General features: G+C 40.7%; 1 protein-coding gene across 4 annotated transcripts in view; it reads left to right on the forward strand.

Annotated features, from left to right (window-relative positions):
- Positions 1 to 22,335, forward strand: part of LOC149310622 (spermatogenesis-associated protein 17-like) — a 230,652-nt gene that overhangs the window by 79,280 nt on the left and 129,037 nt on the right. For all 4 annotated transcript variants that reach the window (XM_089529324.1, XM_089529323.1, XM_089529326.1 and 1 more), the window contains one exon: positions 7,659 to 7,807. In XM_089529324.1, the coding sequence (XP_089385450.1) occupies positions 7,659 to 7,807 (149 nt within the window). The remainder of the gene's footprint in view (positions 1 to 7,658; positions 7,808 to 22,335) is intronic.

A 22,335-nucleotide genomic window follows, 5' to 3' on the forward strand; every position in this document is an offset into this window, starting at 1 on the left:
GGAAAGATACTGTCCTTGTGATTCTGGTCAGATTGAGTCAGTGGAACATGTCCTTTTTCAGTGTCTATACTGTAGAGATCTATGCACTGAGCTTATTTGCCAATACTCTGCAAACGTCCAGGTTGTTCAGAACAGTATTTTTTCCCTTGCTGCTTTCAGATACTAATCTTACTATAACACATAAAGTAGCAAAATTTTGTGCAGCAGCAATTAAAATCTGACAGGTGATGACTTCTACAACAGATTAGTAATTGAACTTCTAGTTGGGCTTTGGCAGGATTAGCTGGGTTCTGTCCTCTGGCAGATGATTATCTGTATTTGTATTTATTTTTTTAAAGATATTTTTATCTATATTTTACTTCTTTTATTAATTCTGTTATTGTATATCATATTTAGTGTGCTGTATTTTGTTGTTAATAATAATAGTAATAATAATAATTTATTTATATTCCACCTTTTCCCAGGGGAATCAAGGTGGATTACAACAGAAGGAAAAAAAGGACAGAGCCAGCCTGGCCTCTCTGGGGAGTTCTTATACTTGTCTGTGATCATAATAAATATTTATCATATCGTATTATGCTTAGACCAGGATGGAAAACCTGGCCCCTCTCTGAATGTTGACAGGCTCCCACACCTAGCAACTTCAATCAGCTTGGCCAGTCATCAGGGAAGATGGAAGTTGTAATTGAACAGGAATGTTTTCTTATTTCTTGCTCAAATAAACTATCAGATGGCAACTAAGAACTGGATCCTGAATAGCTGGTCACAACATAAGGGACAGTGCCTCACCCAATGTGGACAAGAAAGACAGCACAATATGGTGATCTTTCATCCCAAGGTTTTGTGTTACCTGCCATAAAAACGGTGCAAAATCCATCAGTACCTCAAATGAAATATCTCATAGTATAGCACTTGCAAACAACCTGGGTTCTACATTCTTAATGATTGCTAGTCAAAATATTTTGAGGTAGCCTCAAAAACCCTATACAGCTTGGGTCCATGCTATTTGAAAGACTGTATCACCTTGTACAAGTACTTTTAAGATCGTTTGGAGAGGGCCCACAACTTCTCAGGCTCATTTAGTGCGGACAAGGGAGAGTGTTTTCTGGGAGGCTGTTCCCAGACTTTGGAATGCCCTCCCCAGAGAGGCCAGGCTGGCTCTGTCCTTTCTCTCCTTCTGGTGGAAGATTAAAACATTTTTGTGCCACCAAGTCTTTATAAACTATTGAGGTTGAGGCTTTAATGCTGTGTTCTTCTGGTTTTGAAGGGTTTCTTTAAGGGTTTGTTTATATATATTTTAATTGTTTTAAATGCATTTTAATATTTTATTGTTTTATTGTATGATTGTTTAATTGTATATTTTATACTTTCATTTAACTTTTGTAGTGTAATTAATCTATATTGTTTTAAAATACAGTGGTACCCCGGGATACGAATGCGCCGCCTTACGAAATTTCCGGGTTACGAAAAAAATCCATTGAAAAAAACATTTCCGGGTTACGAAGGTTATTTCGGGTTACGAAGAAAAATTTGGTGCTTTTCGGCGCGATTTCACACGGAATCGCGGCTTTCGCTATTAGCGCCTATGGGCTTTTCGGCTAGCGAAAGTTTCCGGGTTACGAAAGCGGCGGCGGAACGAATTAATTTCGTAACCCGGGGTACCACTGTATATCAGAGCTCCTGTGAAATTCAGATTGTGCTGACTGAGTGCAGTTCCGCATACAGTTAAATGTAATTTGGTAATTATGGTAAAGCATGATCTTCTCTGTGTTGGACTGATCGCATAAGATATGCAAAATGAGATGAATTAAGAAAAGCCTTTAAAAAAAACCAAGCAATATAAGCTTTATTTTGACCAGTGAACACATACATCTCCATTCTTTCTTTTGACAGATAGAATCAGCTAGCTGGTTTTGGTTGTTGTTATTGTTGTTGTTGTGTTTTAGTCTATGTGCATAACTGCAAATGTCCTAGATAACTTAAGCAAATACTGTGCATTATTTTGGGGCAATTACTTGGTTCACTCGCTATATCTGTGAAACCTAATAAACTTTATTATTTCTTTTTACCCCTTTAAAAGCTCCACAGTAGTCCCAGTAAAATAAATTTATTCTTGGCATAATCATTCTAGAAGGGAGTTGAAGGTGGGAGGGAGAAATACTGTACAATGAATAACTGCTATGCTTATTTGCATCCTTCTTTTTTGAGTCTGGAAAATTAAATGGTATGCCTTTAAAAAGTAAAGTTCCAATAAAAATCCATTAACAACTTTCAAATATAGCAATCCTCCTGTCCAGCTGTGAAAAGTACTAGATGATACTTATTTGCCATTTGTGTTATTTACGGTCCATGACTTTTATGGTAACTGGTTCCTATTATTGGTTTCTATTAATGTAAAACATAAGTGAACATAAATGAGGCGTGAATCATTTCTTTTTATTAGCCCTGCAGTCTTCACTCAGTTCTTGCAGTAACTCCAGCTGTGACTTGTTAGTGATAACCTATTTAAAGAAAGAGATCCTTCAGAATAAGAGGCATGATTAGGATTCTCTCTCTCTCTCTTTAGGACTAGACCAATAATGGTAAAAAGGAAAATAAACTGTAATAAGCGACTCAGCAAAATTCTGTAACCTAAATCAAGTTATGGCAATAATGATACCGCTGGTGAATTTGTACTGATTACTGCCTAAAGTCAGGAAACAATATAAGTCGTCATAACAATACTAGCCAGCATTTTCTTTTGCCAAATATATTTGGTCTAGATCTCACAAAAGGCATATTAAGCCTATGTCAAACTGACTCGTATGCATACACATAAAATTAAATCATTTATGCACGATGAAACCAGTGTGGTTCCCCAGCCATCTCTCTTTAAACAGAGGAACTGATGGTTCTTTGCTGTGCATCAGCTAGCCTATATCTATTGAGACTCCTCTCATCACTTTCTGGTTACTTGGGTTTTGAACATGGGATCAACAGTATAGTCCAGATTAAGCATCAACACTCCATTTAACCACCCTTCAGTATTGGATTTTTAGGATTTTTAATATGGAACAACGAGCAGGCAAATAATTATCATTTAGGCTATTTTATTAATATAAACATAGCTAGATATATTGCATACCACACACTCCCCTGAGGGAGGAATATAGACTTTCCAGGATCTAGACACACAATTTATTGATTTTGCATTTCTAGTAAGGCATCAGACCTTTTACATCATATTCATCCTCATCATATTCTTTCATATTCATCTTAGCAAACATCACCATGAGGCAGCTATAGAGTCCAATATTTGTAAGGAATTGAATCTTTATATATTTTCTGTAGATGAAACACACATAATATTCTCCCACAGACATTTATCTATCTAGATAAGAAGTTTCTATTTAAGATAGCCGATTTTATGTTTAGAGCAGAGGTTCTCTTTCTCTCTCTCTTTCCAGGATTTTAAGGCTATTTATCAGCCATAAATAGATAGCATCACAGCAGTATACACCTGTAGACAGCTGGGTCTGACTTTGTTGGGGATGACAATGAACAGTTTACTTTTTGTTTTTTGTGAGGGAAATGTTATATTTTCTCCAGCATCTATCTGCCCAATCAGAGACAAATCCAACTAAGCCCCGTTCATGTCAACAAAGATGTATCCTTCTAATCAGAAATTATATTTCACTGACCATCTATATCAAGCAACTAAGTAATCAATCACTGACCATTACTATTCTGGCTATCTATGTACTAACAAATAATTGCATCAAACTGATTCACGTGATTATACTGTGGGCCCTTAGTGGATACCAAAAGTCACAGATGCTCAAGTCCCATTATATACAATGGCCTGGTAAAAAGGTGTTCCTTATATAAAACAGCAAAATCAAAATTTGCTTTTTGGAATGTATATCTTTTTGAAATATTTTCAAGCCATGGATGGTTGAATCTGTGGATAAAGAATCTGTGGATTTGGAGGGCAAACTATATAATAATAATAATAATAATAATAATAATAATAATAATAATATGTTTTATTTATAGACCGCTATTCCGCAATGATCATAGCGGTGTACAGTAAAAATTGTAATACAATACAAAATACAAGGTGACAGTTAAAGGAGGAGAAGTCTCGTCCTTCAGGCAGTCCCTGATGTTGCTGGGTCTGCCTGATCGCTCCCTCTGAGGCCAAGATGACAGTTGAGGAGGGAGGGGCCTCTTCCTTAATAAATAATAAATAAAAAATAAAAATTTTATTTATATACCGCCCTTCCATTGGATCAGGGCGGTTTACAACAGTTAAAATACAATAATACAATAATAAGCAGTTAAAATTATACAAAATTACATAAGACATAAAAACAAAACAGAGCAAAAAGGCCCCCCAGGTTAGCCAATCCCATTGCCAGTGCGGCGGGGGGGCCTATGGGACCTTATTCAGGGAATGCTAACTCAAACAGGTGGGTCTTCAAGTCCCGCCTGAATTGGGCCAGGGAGGTAGCTGAGCAGAGCTCTATGGGCAGCGTATTCCAAAGGGCCAGGGCGGCGATGGAGAAAGTCCTCCGAGAAGTGGAGACAAGCCTCGCCCCGGGAACCCTAAGTAGTTGCTGCCCAGATGTTCTGAGGGTGCGGGGCGGAATGTATGGGGAGAGGCGGTCCTTCAGGTATCCTGGGCCCAAGCCATTTAGGGCTTTATAGGTCATCACCAACACCTTATATTGCGCCCGGAAGCGAATGGGCAGCCAATGGAGATCTTTTAGTACCGGTGTTATATGGCTGGCCCTGGACGTACCGGTGACCAGCCTGGCTGCCATGTTCTGCACCATTTGTAGCTTCCGGGTTTGGTATAAGGGTTGCCCCATGTAGAGTCCATTGCAGAAATCCAGTCTCGAGGTTACCAGAGCATGTACCACAGTTTCAAGGTCCCTCTGGGCCAGGTATGGGCGCAGCTGGCGAATAAGCCGAAGCTGATGACAGGTGCTCTTGACCGTTGCATTCACCTGAGCAGTCAGGCGAAGGGACGAGTCGAGAAGCACCCCCAGACTGCGCACAGAGTCCTTCACAGGGAGCGTGACCCCGTTCAGGACAGGTGGAACCACCGCCATTCCTGGGCCAGGGGAACCTATCACGAGTACCTCCGTTTTCTCTGGATTCAGTTTGAGTCGGTTTTCCCTCATCCAGCCCATTACTGACTCCAGACAGGCCACGAGAGGAGAGACGCCATCCTCAGTCACTGCATCAGTCGGAGACATAGAGAAGATTATCTGGGTGTCATCAGCGTACTGATAACCCCGCACCCCATGTCTCCGGATGATCTCTCCCAGCGGTTTCATGTAAATGTTAAATAGCATGGGAGACAGAATAGCTCCTTGAGGGACCCCAGTTTTAAGGGCCCTCTCGTCGGAGCATACGTCTCCCAGCTGCACCATCTGGGACCTCCCGGAGAGGTAGGACCGGAACCACTGGAGCGCAGTGCCCCCGATTCCCACCTCTGCCAGGCGCCTTCAGGCAGTCCCCGATGTTATCAACCTGCTTAACACTATCTCACCATTGCTGTACATCTTTTAAGTTGCTTCTCTCTGCCAGACTCTGGTTACATGTTTATTATTTTCTCTGCTAGTCTATTTTTCATATCATCTTGTTTTTGGTTGGGGGCTGCATGCCCAGGACTAGATGATAAACTTATTACACAGACATGTCACTTTTCTATAGACACTTTTTCTAAGGCATGCTTATGTCCCTAATATTCAGGCATCAGGTGCTTAAAATGTGCAAAACCTCCTCTACTTACTCAATAGGGACTAGAGCACGGTCAAAAAGCAAAAATGTGGAACCATTATGTGTTCTGGTCCCTAACCTGTTGAGTAAGAAGGGGACCCAAAGAAAAAGGCCTAACTTTCCCCAGAAAAGAAGGGCATCCCTGGCATGCACACAAAGAGAAACTCTCACCTTGAGGTCAGGTGGTACTTTCATCTCCCCATCCCTCCTCCATGTTCTCCAATGGTATAGACTGACCATTGACACTGCCCTCACTCTGGTCAGGCAAAGAGATCCTCCATGGTCATTATTTTTGTTTCCTTTATGTATCACAAAAAGTCTGCCTTTGCACTTCATTGACCTTCCTTAATAATTGTTTAAAGTCCATGATGTTTTCCACTAGTAGTATGATGTCAATCATGTATCTTATATTGTTGATGTTCCTTCCTCCCATTGTTACTCCTCCTCCTTCTGAGTCTAAACCTGCTCTCCATATGCAGTTTTCTGCATACAAATTGAACAAGTAGGGTGATAATATTCAGCCTTGCCTGACCCCTTTGCCATTGGAAACCATTCTGTATTTACATATTCTGTTCTAACAGTAGCCTTTTGTCCTAAGTACAGATTTCTGATCAGGACTGTGAAATTTAATGCCACTCTCATTTCTTTAAGAGTAAAATAAATAAATAAATAAATAAATAAATAAATAAATGTTGGATAGTGACACCAGTTGTTTGTTTAGAGAAGCATTCTTCATGTGAACACTCACTGGCATTTTAAAATATTATATCCTTTGTTGTCTACTTTTTTCTCTCTTTGCTATTTATGAGATCTTGTCAAAGTCATGATCAGTTTCTCCTTGAAAAAAATAACAGAAAAGAATCTTAGGGCACTAAAGAAATTAACAAATTAATGAAATGTAAGCTTTAAGATGCTGCAAGTTGTTCTTTCTGCAACAAACTAACAGTGCTGTTGTTGTTGTGTACATTCAAATCATTTCTGACTTAAAGCAACCTTAACATGAACCTATCATGGGTTTTGTTTAGAGCGGGTTTGCTTTCACCTTCACCTTCTTCAGCGGCTGAGAGAGTGTAATTTGTTCAAGGTCACCCAGTGGGTTTCCATGGCTGAGCGGGGCTTCAAACCTTGGTCTCCAGAACCATAGTTCAGTGCTCAAACCAATACAGCACTCACTCTCTCTAACAGTGCTACCCTACCATAAAAACAAATTGTTCTAATTATGTAGTTAAACATTAATAATAGTTTTCTTGTTAATTGCTGCCACATTGATTTTGATGTATAGTGACCCTATGAATGAGAGACCTCCAGTCCACTTTGTCTTCAACTGCCCTGCTCAGATCTTACACATTTCTGGGTCTGGCCCCCTCGATTGAGTCTGTCCACCTGTAATTTGGTCTTCCCCATTTCATACTGCTTTCTACCTTGCAAAGCATTATAGTCTTTTCTACTGAGTCATGTCTTCTCATGATAAAATCATAGTTTTAGGGATCCATATTTAGGTAGGTATTTCTGGCCTGGCAAATTTCTCCACAATCTCTTCTCCATTGCACTCCTTCTAGCCGCCTGAAAATCCTACTCAGAAGGTCAAGAAACCCTGCTCAATGGGGTGAGCTATAGTGCAGTGCAGAGAGAGGGAGTCCTTCAAAACTATATGGATGTCCTTTCAGTGAGTGACACCTTTCCATCCACAGAGGGCAGATTTTGCATCCAGCTCTTAATATAGTAATCTGTATCTTGTTTATGAAGCCCCTGGAATAACATTTTTAAATAAAATAATTTATAGAATTATTGTTTCTGTACATCAAATTAGTTGCAAAAACAAGACAATAAAAAACAAACCAGAGTAATAATCCCAGTGTAAAACACATAGCTTCTCTTGTTCCTATCAGGGCCCTTTTCGTGATCCTGTTGAAGTGTTACAGCAGCGTTACAAGACTTGGGAGCCATCTTTGCGGGTGGCAGCATCAGATACATCACTCCAGCTTGCCAGAGAGAAAGTAAAACAAGAAGAATGGAGAAACCGCATACATGACGATGTGTAAGTTCCTTGCTTTCCTTTCCTGCTTTTATTTTACTTTAAAAAAAAAAAAAAAAAACTTCTTTTGCCATCACTGATGGACATAAAGAAGTTGTTGATTCTGAAATATTAAAAAGCAAACATCATGCGAAAGCTTGTCTAAAAGTAGTCTTTCTTAGATCAAGATCATCACATGTATTAAGCCTTGGTTTATCATCCAGGAAAGCTGAAATACTTGGATTTAAACCTTTTCAGCTCAGTTGAGGTCAGTGTGTTTAAATCGGTTTAAAATCTAAATCCATTTAATTTTGATTGATTTGTGGATTGGTTTATTATTCTGTAATAATCTCGCTTAAGTAGTTAAGTTAGCTGCTTCAGATGAGTAGCCACTGCTCAACACTGATCTTGGTCAAGCAAATCAGGCATTACTGCCCAGGAGAGAAACCAGCTACCACCAACGGCTCCAACAAACACAGCCTTAGTAACTAACAGATTGTATCTTGGGACTGATGTTCATTGTGACTGCATCTGAGAAAAGTAATTAACATGATTCCATAGAATCAAAAAATCTGAGTATTTGTACACATTTAGTCCTAGAATTGTAAATATTTGTACTCAAAAAGTCTAAATGTTGTACACTGTTCATCTAAGAACAGAAAGATTATTTTCTAAGAGAGGACAACAGTTTTTGACAGATCAAGCAAACCCACATATGGGATAACACTTTGGTTTGTGGAAGTTCCATTATTGTTCAAACCTGAGCTAGTGTTGCCAAGGATTTGTAATAGCAGCAAGGAGAATGCATATATGTGTGATTACAAAATGCAAAGTTTATTCACTGGAGTGAAATAAACACACACAGGAGATTTTAACTGGAGCTGTACTGGCAAGTTGTTATTGTGTTCCTTCAAGTCATTTCTGATTTATGGCAACCCTAAAATGATCCCAACACAGGGTTTTCCTGGCAGAATTTGTTAAGAGGTGGTTTCCAATGCCTTCCCCCTAAGGCTGAGAGATTGTGACTTGCTCAAGGTCTTTCTTTGGTTTTCATGTCTGAGCAGAGATTTGCATCCTGGTTTCCCAATGTCCTAATCCAATACTCAAGGCACTACAGTATACTGGCTCTTTGTGCTGACCAAAGTAGCACAGACATAAAATTTAGCTTTGGATCTTTCTTTCTTTTATGCCTATCTGGTGCAGAAATAAGTGCATTTCTAATCTCTGTAAAGTTTTGCAGTGACAACAAAAATCCAGAGCCAGAAAGTCTGCCCACTCACTGCTGCGTGTGCATATCCAAGCATGCCCACCAGCTAGGGCCAGCCCAAAATATTTTTCTGCCTGAAGCAGGGTTACAAATAGAGTTTCACCACTCCCAGATCAAATGTGTAGTGTCCAAAGAAAGCAATATTATTCTGAAACATGAAGTAGGAAATTCCATGAACACTTTTCTCTTCATTTGACAGTCACAATACAACAATAATAATCAACAACTATGAAATTTCTGCCCTTTTATGACACTCCCCACCCCAACCCTGCTTGACTTTCTGCAATGCCTGGTCCAGCCAGCCAGCTACTCAAAAGACTAACACAATCACCTGTTTAAAGGGGTAAAAATATGAAATCCATCAGTGGGGCTTAATAGGAGAGGGGAGGAAGGTGACATGTAAAAGCCATTAGTTGATCTACTAGTCTTCCCAACAGGCAGTTAGCCTGTACAGGTTGCCCTCACTACATCAGGTCCTGGGAAACATTTATTGAGAACCTTTTGCCTGAATTTTTTTTCAGTTTAATAGGAGATGCTTCCACATACATATACACTTCTGTTGATTGGGCTGTTTGAGGTTTAAATTGTGTTTTTATAAGTTTGAAGAGCAACAGACCGTTCTTGCAAAAACAGGCATTGAATGTTGTCTTGCAAATCTAACACATCTAAAACTTTTTTCAAGTTATGTCTAATTTTTCAGATGCTTTGCAACTTTGGCAATTTGCATATTTTCTGGACTATTATTGTATTATGATAAACAGGGATTATCATATATTTTCAGATAATGTTTTCTTAACAATTCAACTTCTATTTGTAACTCTTCCATTTATTTTAATTACTAGCACAGTGTGCAACATTTATTAATCAGCAGAGTCTTTTTAAGTTAAAATACTAAATTAGCTAACCCCATTAACACAGAATACTCCAAACAAGCAGTAATAGGAGAGGTAGTTACTGTGCAAATCGTATTATACATGCGGGTGCTCTAGGGCACAGTTAAGCATGATTACCCTCTTTTGATCCAGTATTCCTCTGCCTCTTCTAGCTAATTTCCACTGGAAATTTACAAAGTGGTGCCTTCATTTTTCCAGCTTAATTTTTCTAATGAAGTTCTGGTACTTTATAACACTGGGGATGTAGATAATAAGTCTGTACATAATTAAGAAGTTCTAGAATTAGACTGCAAAGAAGAGGTCTCAGTTACTTTTGCTTTTTCCAAGAACTAGGCTAGTGTTTTGTCTGAAGCTTTTACATCTACTACAAACTAGGATTAAAACCAAACCAGCCAAATGGTTTTTAGTTTTATATCAGAAAACATAATATGCTCAATCCTTCTTTCAAAAAAACAACTACTATTGATTGCTAGGGAACAGGAAGCATAAGGCTGTAAAACATCTAAATAAGAATATTCAAAGATGTGACTTACTGAGAGACAGTACATTAATTATGACCTAACTATCAGGCAAAACAGACCGGCAATAAGAGCCAGCTTCGAGGTGGTGTGGAGGCATCGTGTATACATGCTGGATGCCCCAGTGCCGCCCCAAAGCCAATGTGACACCTCCCCACTGACCATGCAGCAGTCGGCATCATGGCATTTCTGCAGCGAAGCATTTACATGCAACGCGCCACAGAAACGGGGGAAAGCTGCTGCCATGGCGAAAAGGATGGCTTTTTCCCAGCCAGATTTGGGCTGGAAAAATGCCAGATCGAGGCCACAGTTGGAGTTGACATGGCCCCGATCCGGTGCACAAAGGGGCAGCGTGACGCTGCCCCTTTAGGGCCATCTATTTTCAGCCTGTGTTTTCTTTTTCTTTGTTAGTGTGCAGTCATTATGCATCACATTATATCTTGCATGGGGAAACTAAATTAAGACAACCATAGATTTGGCCTGAAATGAAGAAAACAGAGTTAGAAAGAGAATCCTAGAGTTGGCATTGACCTCAAAGGTAATCTAGTACCTTATAGGCAAGCAGGCAGCTAGCTAGCCTCTGCTTAAAATATCTAATAGAGAATCCACCAGTTTTTAATGCAATCTGTTCCATTGATAAACAGATTGCATGAACACGAAGTTCTCCCTAACATTTATTTGAAATCATTATTATAGGAATTTGGACCACTGGTTTTAATTTTACCTTCTGGAGCTATAATGAATAAATTTGCTCCATTATCTATATGTAAAGTTTCCAATATTTTAAGATGGCTATCATGTCACTTGTTAATCATCTGTTCTCCTTGCTAAATATACCTTACCACTTCAACCTTTGTTATAAACATTGTTCTCCAAGTCCTTCACCATTCATCTTGTCCAGTTTGTGGAGAGGTTGAAACTGCTGGTCATGTTTAACTTGCTGAAGAGAAGACTGAGGGGTGACATAATTGCACTCTTTAAATACCTCAAGAGCTGCCCCAAAGAGGAAGGTATAGGCTTGCTTTCTATTACCACAGTTAGAAGGACTAGGTCTAATGGTTTTAGATTACAGGAACCTAGACAATGAGGAAAGTGAAATAGTAAAAGAGTTCTTGTACCTGGGGTCAAACATTGATCAGAACTGGGACTGCAGTCAAGAAATAAAACTAGGAATATGGAGGGCAGCTATGAAAGAATCAGAAAAGTTGTAAAATGTAAAAATATACAACTAAGCCTGAAAGTTAGAATCAATACAAGCCATTGTTTTCCTTATTACCATGTATAATTGTGAGAGATGGGGAGTGAGGAAAGCAGATAGGAGGAAAATCAATTCATGTGAGATGTGGTGCTGGAGAAGAGTGCTGAGGATGCCATGGACAGTCAAAAAGGCAAATAAATGGGCCCTAGAGCAGATAAAGCCAGAAATCTCCCTGGAAGCCAAGATGATAAAGTTAAGGTTGTCATACTTTGGTCACATCATCAAAAGGAATGACTCAGCAGAAAATAATGCTAGAAAAGGTGCAGGGATGTAGAAAGACAGGAGGAACACATGCTAGATGGATAGATTCTATTAAGGAGTTCACTGGCATGAATTTACAGGACCAAAGTAGAGCAGTGGAAGATAAGGAGTCTTGGAGAAGTCTCATCCACAGAGTCACCTTGAGTTGGGATTGACTCAAGGACAGTTAACAACAACAACAAAAGCTTTTGACTGAACATTAGAAGGAATTTCTTGACTATAAGAGCAGTTCAGCATTGGAACCAATTGCCTAGAAAGGTGGTGGGGTCTCTTCTCTGGATGCCTTCAAAAAGAGGCTGCACAGCAACTTGATGAGGATGCTTTAGCTGGAGTTCCTACCTTGAGTAGGGGATTGGATCTGACTGGCCATAGGGCTCCTTTCAACTTTATGATTCTATGAGTCTACTTGTTGTTGTTGTTGTTGGTGGTGGTGGTGGTATGTCTTCAAGTTGTTTCTGACTTAGGGCAACCCTAAAACAAACCTATCATGGGGTTTTCAGGGGCAGAGAGTGTGTGACTCACTGAAGGTCACCTAGTGGGTTTCCATGGCAGAGGGGGGAATTGAACCCCGATCTCCAGAATCATAGTCCAGTGCACAGACTGCTACACATTGGCTGTCCTATGGTTCTAATGTATGCCTTAAAATATCGTGTCCAGAAGCAGATACAATACTGCAGGTGAAGTGTGACAAAAACAGAAAAGAAAAATACATTCTCTGAAGATGCCAGCCACAGATGCTGGCAAAATGTCAGGAAGAAAGTCTTCTAGAACATGGCTACATAGCCCATAAACCCCACAAAAAATATACAAATACCTGGTCAATTTCAACAGGAAAGAGGAAACCCTTAAAGTAAACATGGTTTAGCTACCAGTCCTGAAAAATAGCAAGGTGAAGACTCAACAAATGCAAATGAGAAATCTCCCAGGGTCAGATGTTTCCCAGCAGACAATGAGCACTAATCAAGCAGTAATCCTCCTTTGCAGACCCTCCCAGCCTGAGGCCTGCCATTAGCAACAGAACAATACACATGCAAATCACTCCTGCCTTCCCAGGGTCACACAGTATATATATACACACACCCAACTCCTTTCCAGGCGAGCATTCTCTGAAGATGCCAGCCACAGATGCTGGCGAAACGTCAGGAAGAAATTATTCTAGAACATGGCCACATAGTCCGAAAACCCCACAAAAAAACTATAAAAATACTATTACTTCTCATGATCTGATACCCCTGTTGATGTAGCCTATAGAATTGCATTGTCCTTTTATCTGTTGCATTGTACTGCTGGCTGTTATTTAGCCTGCAGTCAACTGAAAGCCCTAGGTATCATTAACATGCAACTTATCCCACCTGCCTTAATGCAGAACTTTAGCTTTATCTCTGCTTAAATGCATTTCATTAATTTTGACCTAGTTCTCCAACCTATCATAGAATAATAGAGTTGGAAGAGACCACAAGGGCCATCCAGTCCAAGCTCCTGCCATGCAGGAAGTCAAAATCAAAGCATCCCTGACAGATGGCCATCCAGCCTCTGTTTAAAGACCTCCAAGGAGGGAGATTCCACTACACTCTGAGGGAGTGTGTTCCACTGTCAAACAGCCCTTACTGTCAGGAAGTTCCTCCTAATGTTGAGATGGAATCTCTTTTGTTGTAGCTTGCATCCATTGTTCCAGGTCCTAGTCTCTGGAGCAGCAGAAAACAAACTTGCTCCCTCCTCAATATAACATCTCTTCAAGTATTTAAACAGGGCTATCATATCACCTCTTAACCTTCTCTTCTCCAAGCTAAACATCCCAAGCTCCCTAAGTCATTCCTCGTAGGGCATGGCTTCCAGATCCTTCACCATTCTAGTCGCTCTCCTTTGGAACTAACCTGACATCCTATTTCTGTCTTCTTTGTTATTTGCTGTCCCGCCCACTTTGGTGTCATGGACTCATTTAATGAACATCCCCCTCTATATTCATCCCAGTTATTTATTAAGGTGCAAAATAACACCAGGCCCAAGACCAAACCCTATGGCACTCCACATCACTTTTGTTCAGAGTGGCAATGAGAAGTTAACAAGCACTATTTGGGTATGGTTCATCAGCCTCCTACAAATCTGCCCAGATGTAGTATTCTTTAGCTCACATGCTATAATGAAATACTGTATACAATTTTGCTGAATTCCTCTGGTCTCCCAGGCTAGCAACACTAGCCTCATTCTTTTCACTTCATCAGCTGGTAAGAAGAATGTCTAGGATAACTAATCTCCTGGATATTATTATTATTATTATTATTATTATTATTATTATTATTATTAACCTTTATTTAGAAAGCGCTGTAAATTTACACAGTACTGTACATACAGTCTTTTTAATTAGACAGTTCCCTGCCCTCAGGCTTACAATCTAAAAAGACACAACACAAAAGGAGAAGGGAGAGGTGGTAGGGAAGGGGATGAGGTCCAGCAGTCTTCTTTACCTCCGAGGCCTGGACCAAGGCAGATGGACTGGAGGGAGGACTTGGCTTCTTAATGGATGGTTAATCTTCTTCCAGGCAGGCAGGCCTGCCTGCCTCCCTCTCCCTCAAGATGGTGGATGAAGGGAGGGCTTGTCTTCTTCCAGGCAGGCCTGGTGGAGCTAGCCTGCCTATCTCTCCCTCAAGATGGTGGATGAAGGGAGGGCTTCTCTTCTTCCAGGCAGGCCTGGTGGAGCTAGCCTGCCTCTCTCTCCCTCAAGATGGTGGATGAAGGGAGGGCTTCTCTTCTTCCAGGCAGGCCTGGTGGAGCTAGCCTTTTGAAGGATGAAATGAGTGGGCATGCAAGTTTCATTCTCAGGAAAAATTTGATTTCCAGTAGAAAGTGGGGTAGCTGAAATTTCCCATTACTACCTGAGGGCATCATTCAATTCTTTGTGGCTCAGTCTATCACAAACTCCTGCAGTGAAGTGGTGTTACTTTCCCTCTCATTTTATCCAAATGCTCTCAAATTTTGGCTTGGCATGTTCATATACATGGACATATTCACACACTCATAGATCCTTTATACATAATATACAGTATTTCATCCCCTGTTCCTTTTAGTCTGTTTCAGCATATGTTGTCAGAAATAATGCACACTTTATGACACATGATTCCCATCTCTGCTGTAGGCACTAGAGTTCTTTAACTGCAGAGTAGCTGGCTGTCAGTTTAGTAGGTCCACCATCATGTGGACCAGAGCAGCCACTACATGGGGCCTCAACCAGTAATCAAAGCTCACAGAGGAGCCAGAAATAGTACATAGACAATGCAGGACTTGAATCCAAAACAGGAAACGAGTTGATGGAGCTGTCACATATGCACAGCCTTCACAAAAACATCTGAGGCAGTCGCCATAGTAATATAGCCTTATACGGCTAGAAAGTAAAGAACTGGATATTGAGACAGGCCACATCATAAGTGGTATCCCTAGCAGAGCACCAAGCTTGCTTTGCCAGGCTTACAGTGGAAAGAGAGCACCATTGGAACAGAAAATATGGTGATGTAATCTGACTCTGAGAGCCCCTACTATAACTACAAAACACATTGTTAACCCACATTACTTTTATTTTAGAGTAGCCTACCTCAGGCTGGAAAGTGCATGCTGCATACCAGTAAAAATGCTTTACACTTGTTACTTTGCTCTGGACATTAAAACAGTTTTATTTCTAGAGTAACTGAAGCACACTGTGATCTCCTTTGAGAATGTGAATCCCAAATCATACACAGAGAAATCTGAATACATTATAACTGTCTAAAGATTAGGACAGGCATTTGATTTAACATGAGGTTTAAACACAATCAGAACTATTATGGTATCACAATCCAATATTCCAATTCTAGCCCATCCGCCCAGATGGAAGCCATTTCATTATATATGGCTAGGATCCAACAAAGTACTTCTGCTGAATCTCTTGTTTCAACTAGTGGAACTGGTGCTTTCTTCCTCTCTCACATTCAAACATTTGTGGTGGCAAGAAGAAGCTTTGTAGAAAGTTTCTTAATCTCATAGGCAGGGGGTAGAGCTGAACAGGGAGGGGAAAGGTTCTAATTTCAGTAGCAAAAGCATTGGGTCCAGTTAAAGTACTCCAGTCTGGGTTATTCTTTTTTAAAAAAACACCTTCAGTGTTCAGTGTACACAAACTGTGTTTCATGCACACAATTATTTAAAAGTATTATGTATGAAATTAGCTTCAAGCTCGGTTTATAAAATGGATATGAAACATAAAATTCAGATTTAGATTTGGGGTCCCATCTCCCTAATAACTCATTATATATATTCAGATATTCCAAAATCCAAAATAATCTGAAATCCAAAACATTGCTGATCCCAAGCATTTCAGATAAAGGAGACTCAACCTCTGAATCATGAAATCTTCATAATTATATTATGTTCACATATATGTAATTATTATCCAATAAAACAGGAGCATTGTCTTTCTTGCTTTGCAATAATTTTAAAATATATATTTTATTATAGGAAACTGTTTTCTCAAAATGCATTATTTAGGCTACCCTAAATTCTATTATTTCATGGGCAAATTCCTAAGCTGCTAGCCTTGTCATTTCAGTCATCTTCCAATCCCTGGAGATAGCCAATTTTCTTTCATGTCTGAACAAAAGAAAAATGTACTATTAAAATGCAATTCAGAAGTGATAAAAACTGTAAGTGGAGCAGCCGGCTTTCAGCACCTCCTATGTATACTCAGGGACATTGGGGCCACATTAATTTTTTGTGTGTGTGATGTCCATCCCATGTGCAAATTAGCCCTGGAAGTGCTATAATCTGTCTTATATGAGAGCCACCTGTCCCGTGAGTATATACATGCTTGCATAGCTTTGTATAATTTAAAGCTCAGCTACTTCTGTGCTTTTGTTTTGTTAATTTTCAAGAGCTCTTGGTTAAGAATTCTTTATGGGCAATTTGACTGGCCAGATGCTAATAAAGACCAATTTGTTTCTCTGCAAGAAAGGTTTATTGATGTAATTTACTGTTGATAAAATATTAATTTCTTTCCATAAAAGACTTTCTACAGAAATGAGAAAGTTAGTTAAAATAAGAAGACTGTTTTTAAGTGCCATTACAAAAGCTGTACACAGCAATATAAATGAAATTTAATAAATTCAAGAAAAAATTCTCTCTTTTAAATAGTCTTCTAATAGTTTAACTTTCTGTACATGTAGAAAATATCAATTTTATCTCTTGGGATGCTACATCAGGACAACAGTATGTTTGCCTTCTGGTATCATTGTAGTGATATCAACATTTCAGCCATGACCTAAACAAACCTTTTAATAAATATGGCACAGTACAGACCGCTGAAAAACGGTGGCCTGCCGGCACCTGTTTTTCCTCCACAGGGAAGCTGCAGCTGGAAAACCACATGGCTTCCCTCCAGAGGAAAAAGAACATGTGAAAAGCGGGTCCTTTTAAAGCCACAGAGGCAGCGCAACGAGTGCACCACTGGCGCACTCGTTACGTAAGCGCTGTGCAGCAACGTGCAGATGCCATGCAGCAATTATGTAAGAATGGTGGCGCCTGTGTTCACAGGGTGCCGCCATTGTTACGCCGCCATTACGTTCTAGGGTTAGGGACCGTGCAGTTGCCACGCAGTCCCTAACCCTAGAATCGGCCCTGTTACTCCGCTTATTGGCAATGTGTACGGGGCCGATATTTACTATTTTGAAAGCATGGGTATGTGGAACTGCCCTGTAACTCTCCCTCTACTATAGTTTTTTGTGGGTTTTACAGGCTATGTGGCCATGTTCTAGCAGAGTTTCTTTATGACTTTTCACCAGCATCTGTGGTTGGCATCTTCATTCTCTGAAGATGCCAGCCACAGATGCTGGCGAAATGTCAGGAAGAAACTCTGCTAAAACATGGCCACATAGCCCGAAAAACCCACAAAAAACTATGGATGCCGGCCATGAAAGCCTTCATCTCCCTCTACTGTTGAAGCTCTGACATCCTTTCTCTCCTTAGCAAGGACTTATGCTGGTTACAAAGCTTTCCATTAGTAAATAACATTTACTAATATTTACTTCCACTTATCAGCTTAGATGGTAGCAGCACCTCAGATCATCCTAGTCAGGTCCCTGTAAGACACAAAGCCTACATAGATTACTTGTCACCAGCATTTTATTGACATTTAACACAGTGTGATTTCGTCCATTTCCCAGAGCCCAGAGGTAAAGTATGGGAGATACCTACACAAGGCCTTATTTCCTAAGAGTTTGGGGGAGAAAAGATGCCTTATTTATGTATTCTGTTATTTCAAAGATTTATATCCTGCCTTTCTCCCACCTTGGGCTTGCTTTGCCTCTCAGGGTCTTCTGTGAGTTTTCCTGGTCTTGCTTCTCAGCAGGGACATCCACATATTGGCCCAAAACGCATAGGTCAAAAAGAGTGGCTTCCGGCCACTTTGTGGGCATGGCATGCAGATGATACATGCCCCCAGAGCGGCTGGGAACAGCAAACATCCACTGCTTGTCGGTGGCTCATTTGAGACCGTGGCATTGGCCTGAAAGAGCGGATGATCCAATTGTTGTGGTCCCCAGCCGATCAGGGGCTGATTGCAGCTGAAGAAACCAGAGTCCACTCCAAGCTGCTCATCTGTTTAACCTCATTGTCTCTGATCTTCTGTCTCAAACACCAGGAAGGCAGCCAGGGCCTGATTTTGTATCTGGAGACAACAGATATGATGGGAGCTTTCCCTAGATTTTCTTCATCAAGTTCTCTTGGTCTGGGAGATTCTTACTTACAGTAGCTTCCAAATTCTGTCCCCCTGATCTCTACCTCCCAGTTTCCTTTTCTTTGCAGGCATCTGCCACCCCTTTATTCAGATTCTTTCCATTTTCACTCCTGCTTTCTGATCTTTCTGTCTCATTTTCCCATTGACCTGTGGCTTACCCCTTCATTTTCAGTACTTTTACTTACTGTTTATACTCACATACAAGTTGACCTCATGTATAAGTTGAGGGAAGGTTTCAGGGTCAAAATCCTGGATTTTTATATGACCCGTGGATAAGTCAAGGGTAAAACTTAGGCGGCTATAAGGAAGGATGCAAAGGGAGAAATACCACTTCTGCCCCTCCTTCTCCGGACCTCTCCCAACTGATTCCCAGGTGCTGGAGGAGAAGTTTTAGCATCAGATCGAGAAAGGAAGCAAGTGGATTGTAAAATGGACTGGACAGGTGGTTTTAAATGAAGAGGTTTTTTTCATAGGAAGCCAGGGCTTGCAAAACAGACCAGAGAGAGAAACAAGTGAATTCAAATGGAGAGTTTTTCCCATAGCAATCCAGGTCTTGCAAAACAAACCAGAAAGAAAAGTAAGTGGATTTGAATGGATTTTTTTTTTTTTTGTGATAGGAAGCAAAGGCGTGTTCCGTACGGGCCCTATGGGGCGCCGTTGTTACACGCGAGGGCGGCGCTTCCTGACACGCCTTGCCCCTCGCACGTAACGAGTACGTCAAAATGGCGGCGCCACATACAGATGGGCACCGCCATTTTGACGTCACGGACTCACAGCGTCCGGACGTCGTGTGGCGGAAGTGGCGCTGCGAGTGCACACTTCTTTCTTACTGCACCCGGGAACCGCACGGTTTGGCTGCTGCGATTCCCGGACACAGCAACCGGCAGCAGCTGTAATGCGCCAAAGACTTGTAAAATGGTCTGGAGGGGGAAGGAATTGGTGTTCAATGGAGACTGGGGCATCAGGCTTGCTTTAGGACCTTTCTAAACACCACTGATATATTGATTGTTATATAAGTCTACCCAAAATTTTAGGATCAATTTTGAGGCATAAATTTCTCGACTTAGAATCATAGAATCGTAGAGCTGGAAGAGACCACAAGGGTCATCCAGTCCAACCGCTGCCATGCAGGAACTCTCAATCAGAGCATCCGTGACAGATGGCCATCCAGCCTCTGTTTAAAGACCTCCAAGGAAGGAGACTCCATCACATACCGAGGAAATGTACTGGAAGCTAGAGGCTGGCATTCAGAGGAAAGGCTGCGGAAACCCATGACTTTGGGGGAGTCACACTCGCTCAACCTCAGGGGAAAGGCAATGGCAAATCTCCTTGGAACCAGTCATGCCAAGAACCAATTTGGTTGGCCAATGGTTGTAGCATATGTCACCTTTGATGAAAGCGGAAGTGAATTTGATTGACAACAAAGGAGGCTCCATTTTAAAATGGTACTGCAAATGTGAACTTCAGAGGGCAAATTGCATCGATCAAGGTAAAGGGTAGTACGAACTTATTTCCGGGCAGATTCGGTATGGGGACAGCCAGATCTGCCCAGTTCTATCCAGAGCAAATGGGCTAGTGAGAATGAGGGCTAAAATTGCATTGGCCTTTTTGGCTGCCGAATCACACTGTTGATTCATGTTAACCTTGTGGTCTACGTAGACTCCTAGATCCCTTTCATGTGTAGCTCGTTCAGCCAGGTGTCCCCCATCCTATTTCTGTGCATTTCATTTTTCTGCCCTAAGTGCAGTACCTTACATTTCTCCGTGTTGAATTTCATTTTGTTAGCTTTGGCCCAGCTTTCCAGTCTATTCAGGTCATTTTGAATTTTGATCCTGTTCTCTGGAGTATTAGCTATTCCTCCTAATTTGGTATCATCTGCAAATTTGATAAGTATATCCCCAATTATGTCATCAAAGTCATTGATAAAGACATTGAAAAGCACTGGGCCCAGGACAGACCCCAGTGGGACCCCACTGGTCACTTCTCTCAAGGATGAAAACAAGCTATTGTTGAGCACCCTTTGGGTTCGTCTGGTCAACCAATTACAAATCCATGTAACAGTTACGTTGTCTAGTCCACGTTTTACCAGCTTGTTTGCAAGAATGTCATGGGAAACCTTTTCAAAGGCCTTACTGAAATCAAGAAATACTATATCCACAGCATTTCCTTCATCTACCAAGCCGGTAATTTTATCAAAGAAAGAGATTAGATTTGTCTGGCATGACTTTTTTCTCTGAAACCCATGTTGACTCTTTGTGATTATGGAATTGCCTTCCAAATGTTCACAGACCCTCTGTTTAATGATCTGCTCTAGAATTTTTCCTGGTATTGATGTCAGACTAACTGGACAATAATTGTTGGGATCCTCTTTTTTTCCCTTTTTGAAGATGGGGACGTTTGCCCTCCTCCAGTCTTCTGAGACTTCTCCTGTTCTCCAGGAGTTCTCAAAGATTATTGTCAATGGTTCCAACATTATATTTGCCAGCTCTTTTAATACTCTTGGACGTAGTTCATCAGATCCTTGGAGATTTATATTCATTTAGATTAACCTGTACTGTCTCTTTACTTATTCTGTGCTGAAATTCCCCTATTCTCTGCTCCATTATCCTCAGGTTGACCACCCTTTTCCTTTTCTGAGAAGACAAAGGAGGTGTTGAGTAATTCTGCTTTTTCTCTGTCTTCTGTTAGCATTTTGCCATCTTCTCCACGCAGTGGCCCTACCATTTCATTCTTCTTCCTTTTGCTGCGGACATACCCAAAAAAGCCCTTTTTGTTGTTCTTAACCTCTCTAGCAATCCTGAGTTCATTCTGCGCTTTAGCTTTTCTGACTTTAACCCTACACAGGCTAGCTATTCATTGGAATTTCCCTTTGGTGATTTCCCCATTTTTCCATTTCGTATACATGCTCCGTTTAAAACTTAGCTCAGTTGAAAGTTCCTGGTTTTTTGAGACACCTCCCATTTTTCTTCCTCACTGGAACTGTTTGAAATTGTGCCTTCAGTATCTCCCTTTTGAGAAACTCCCATCCATCCTGAATTCCCTTCTCTTTTAGTATTCCTTACCATAGGATCACTCCCAGTATTTCTCTTAAGTTTATTGAAATCAGCTCTCCTAAAGTAAGAGTTCATTTCTGACTATGCCTGGCTTCTCCTTTCACTGTATAACAAACTCCAGGAGAAAATGTTCACTTCCACCTTATTATAATAATAATTATTTATTTATACCTCACATCCCATTAACCAAGTTATCCTTGTTGGTTAGGATCAGATCTAAAATAGTTGACCCCCTTGTTGCCTCTTCCACCTTTTGGAAAATGAAATTGTCTTCAAGGCAAATGAGGAATTTGCTAGACCTTGAGGATTTGGCTGAATTTGACTTCCAGCAAATATCAGGATAGTTGAAGTCACCCATCACTACTGCATCTCTCCTTTCTGAGTGTGTAGTCATCTCTTCTAGCAATGGATGCCAGCTAAAGGAAAAGAGATTCAATCTCAACATTAGGAGGGACTTCCTGACAGTAAAGGCTGTTCGACAGTGGAACACACTTCCTTAGAGTGTAGTGGAGTCTTCTTCCTTAGAGGTCTTTAAACAGAGGCTGGAT

Source organism: Sceloporus occidentalis, unplaced genomic scaffold, assembly GCF_023333645.1.
Source record: "Sceloporus occidentalis isolate IW3139 unplaced genomic scaffold, rSceOcc1.0.p SCAF_6, whole genome shotgun sequence".
In the NCBI taxonomy this organism is placed as follows: domain Eukaryota; kingdom Metazoa; phylum Chordata; class Lepidosauria; order Squamata; family Phrynosomatidae; genus Sceloporus; species Sceloporus occidentalis.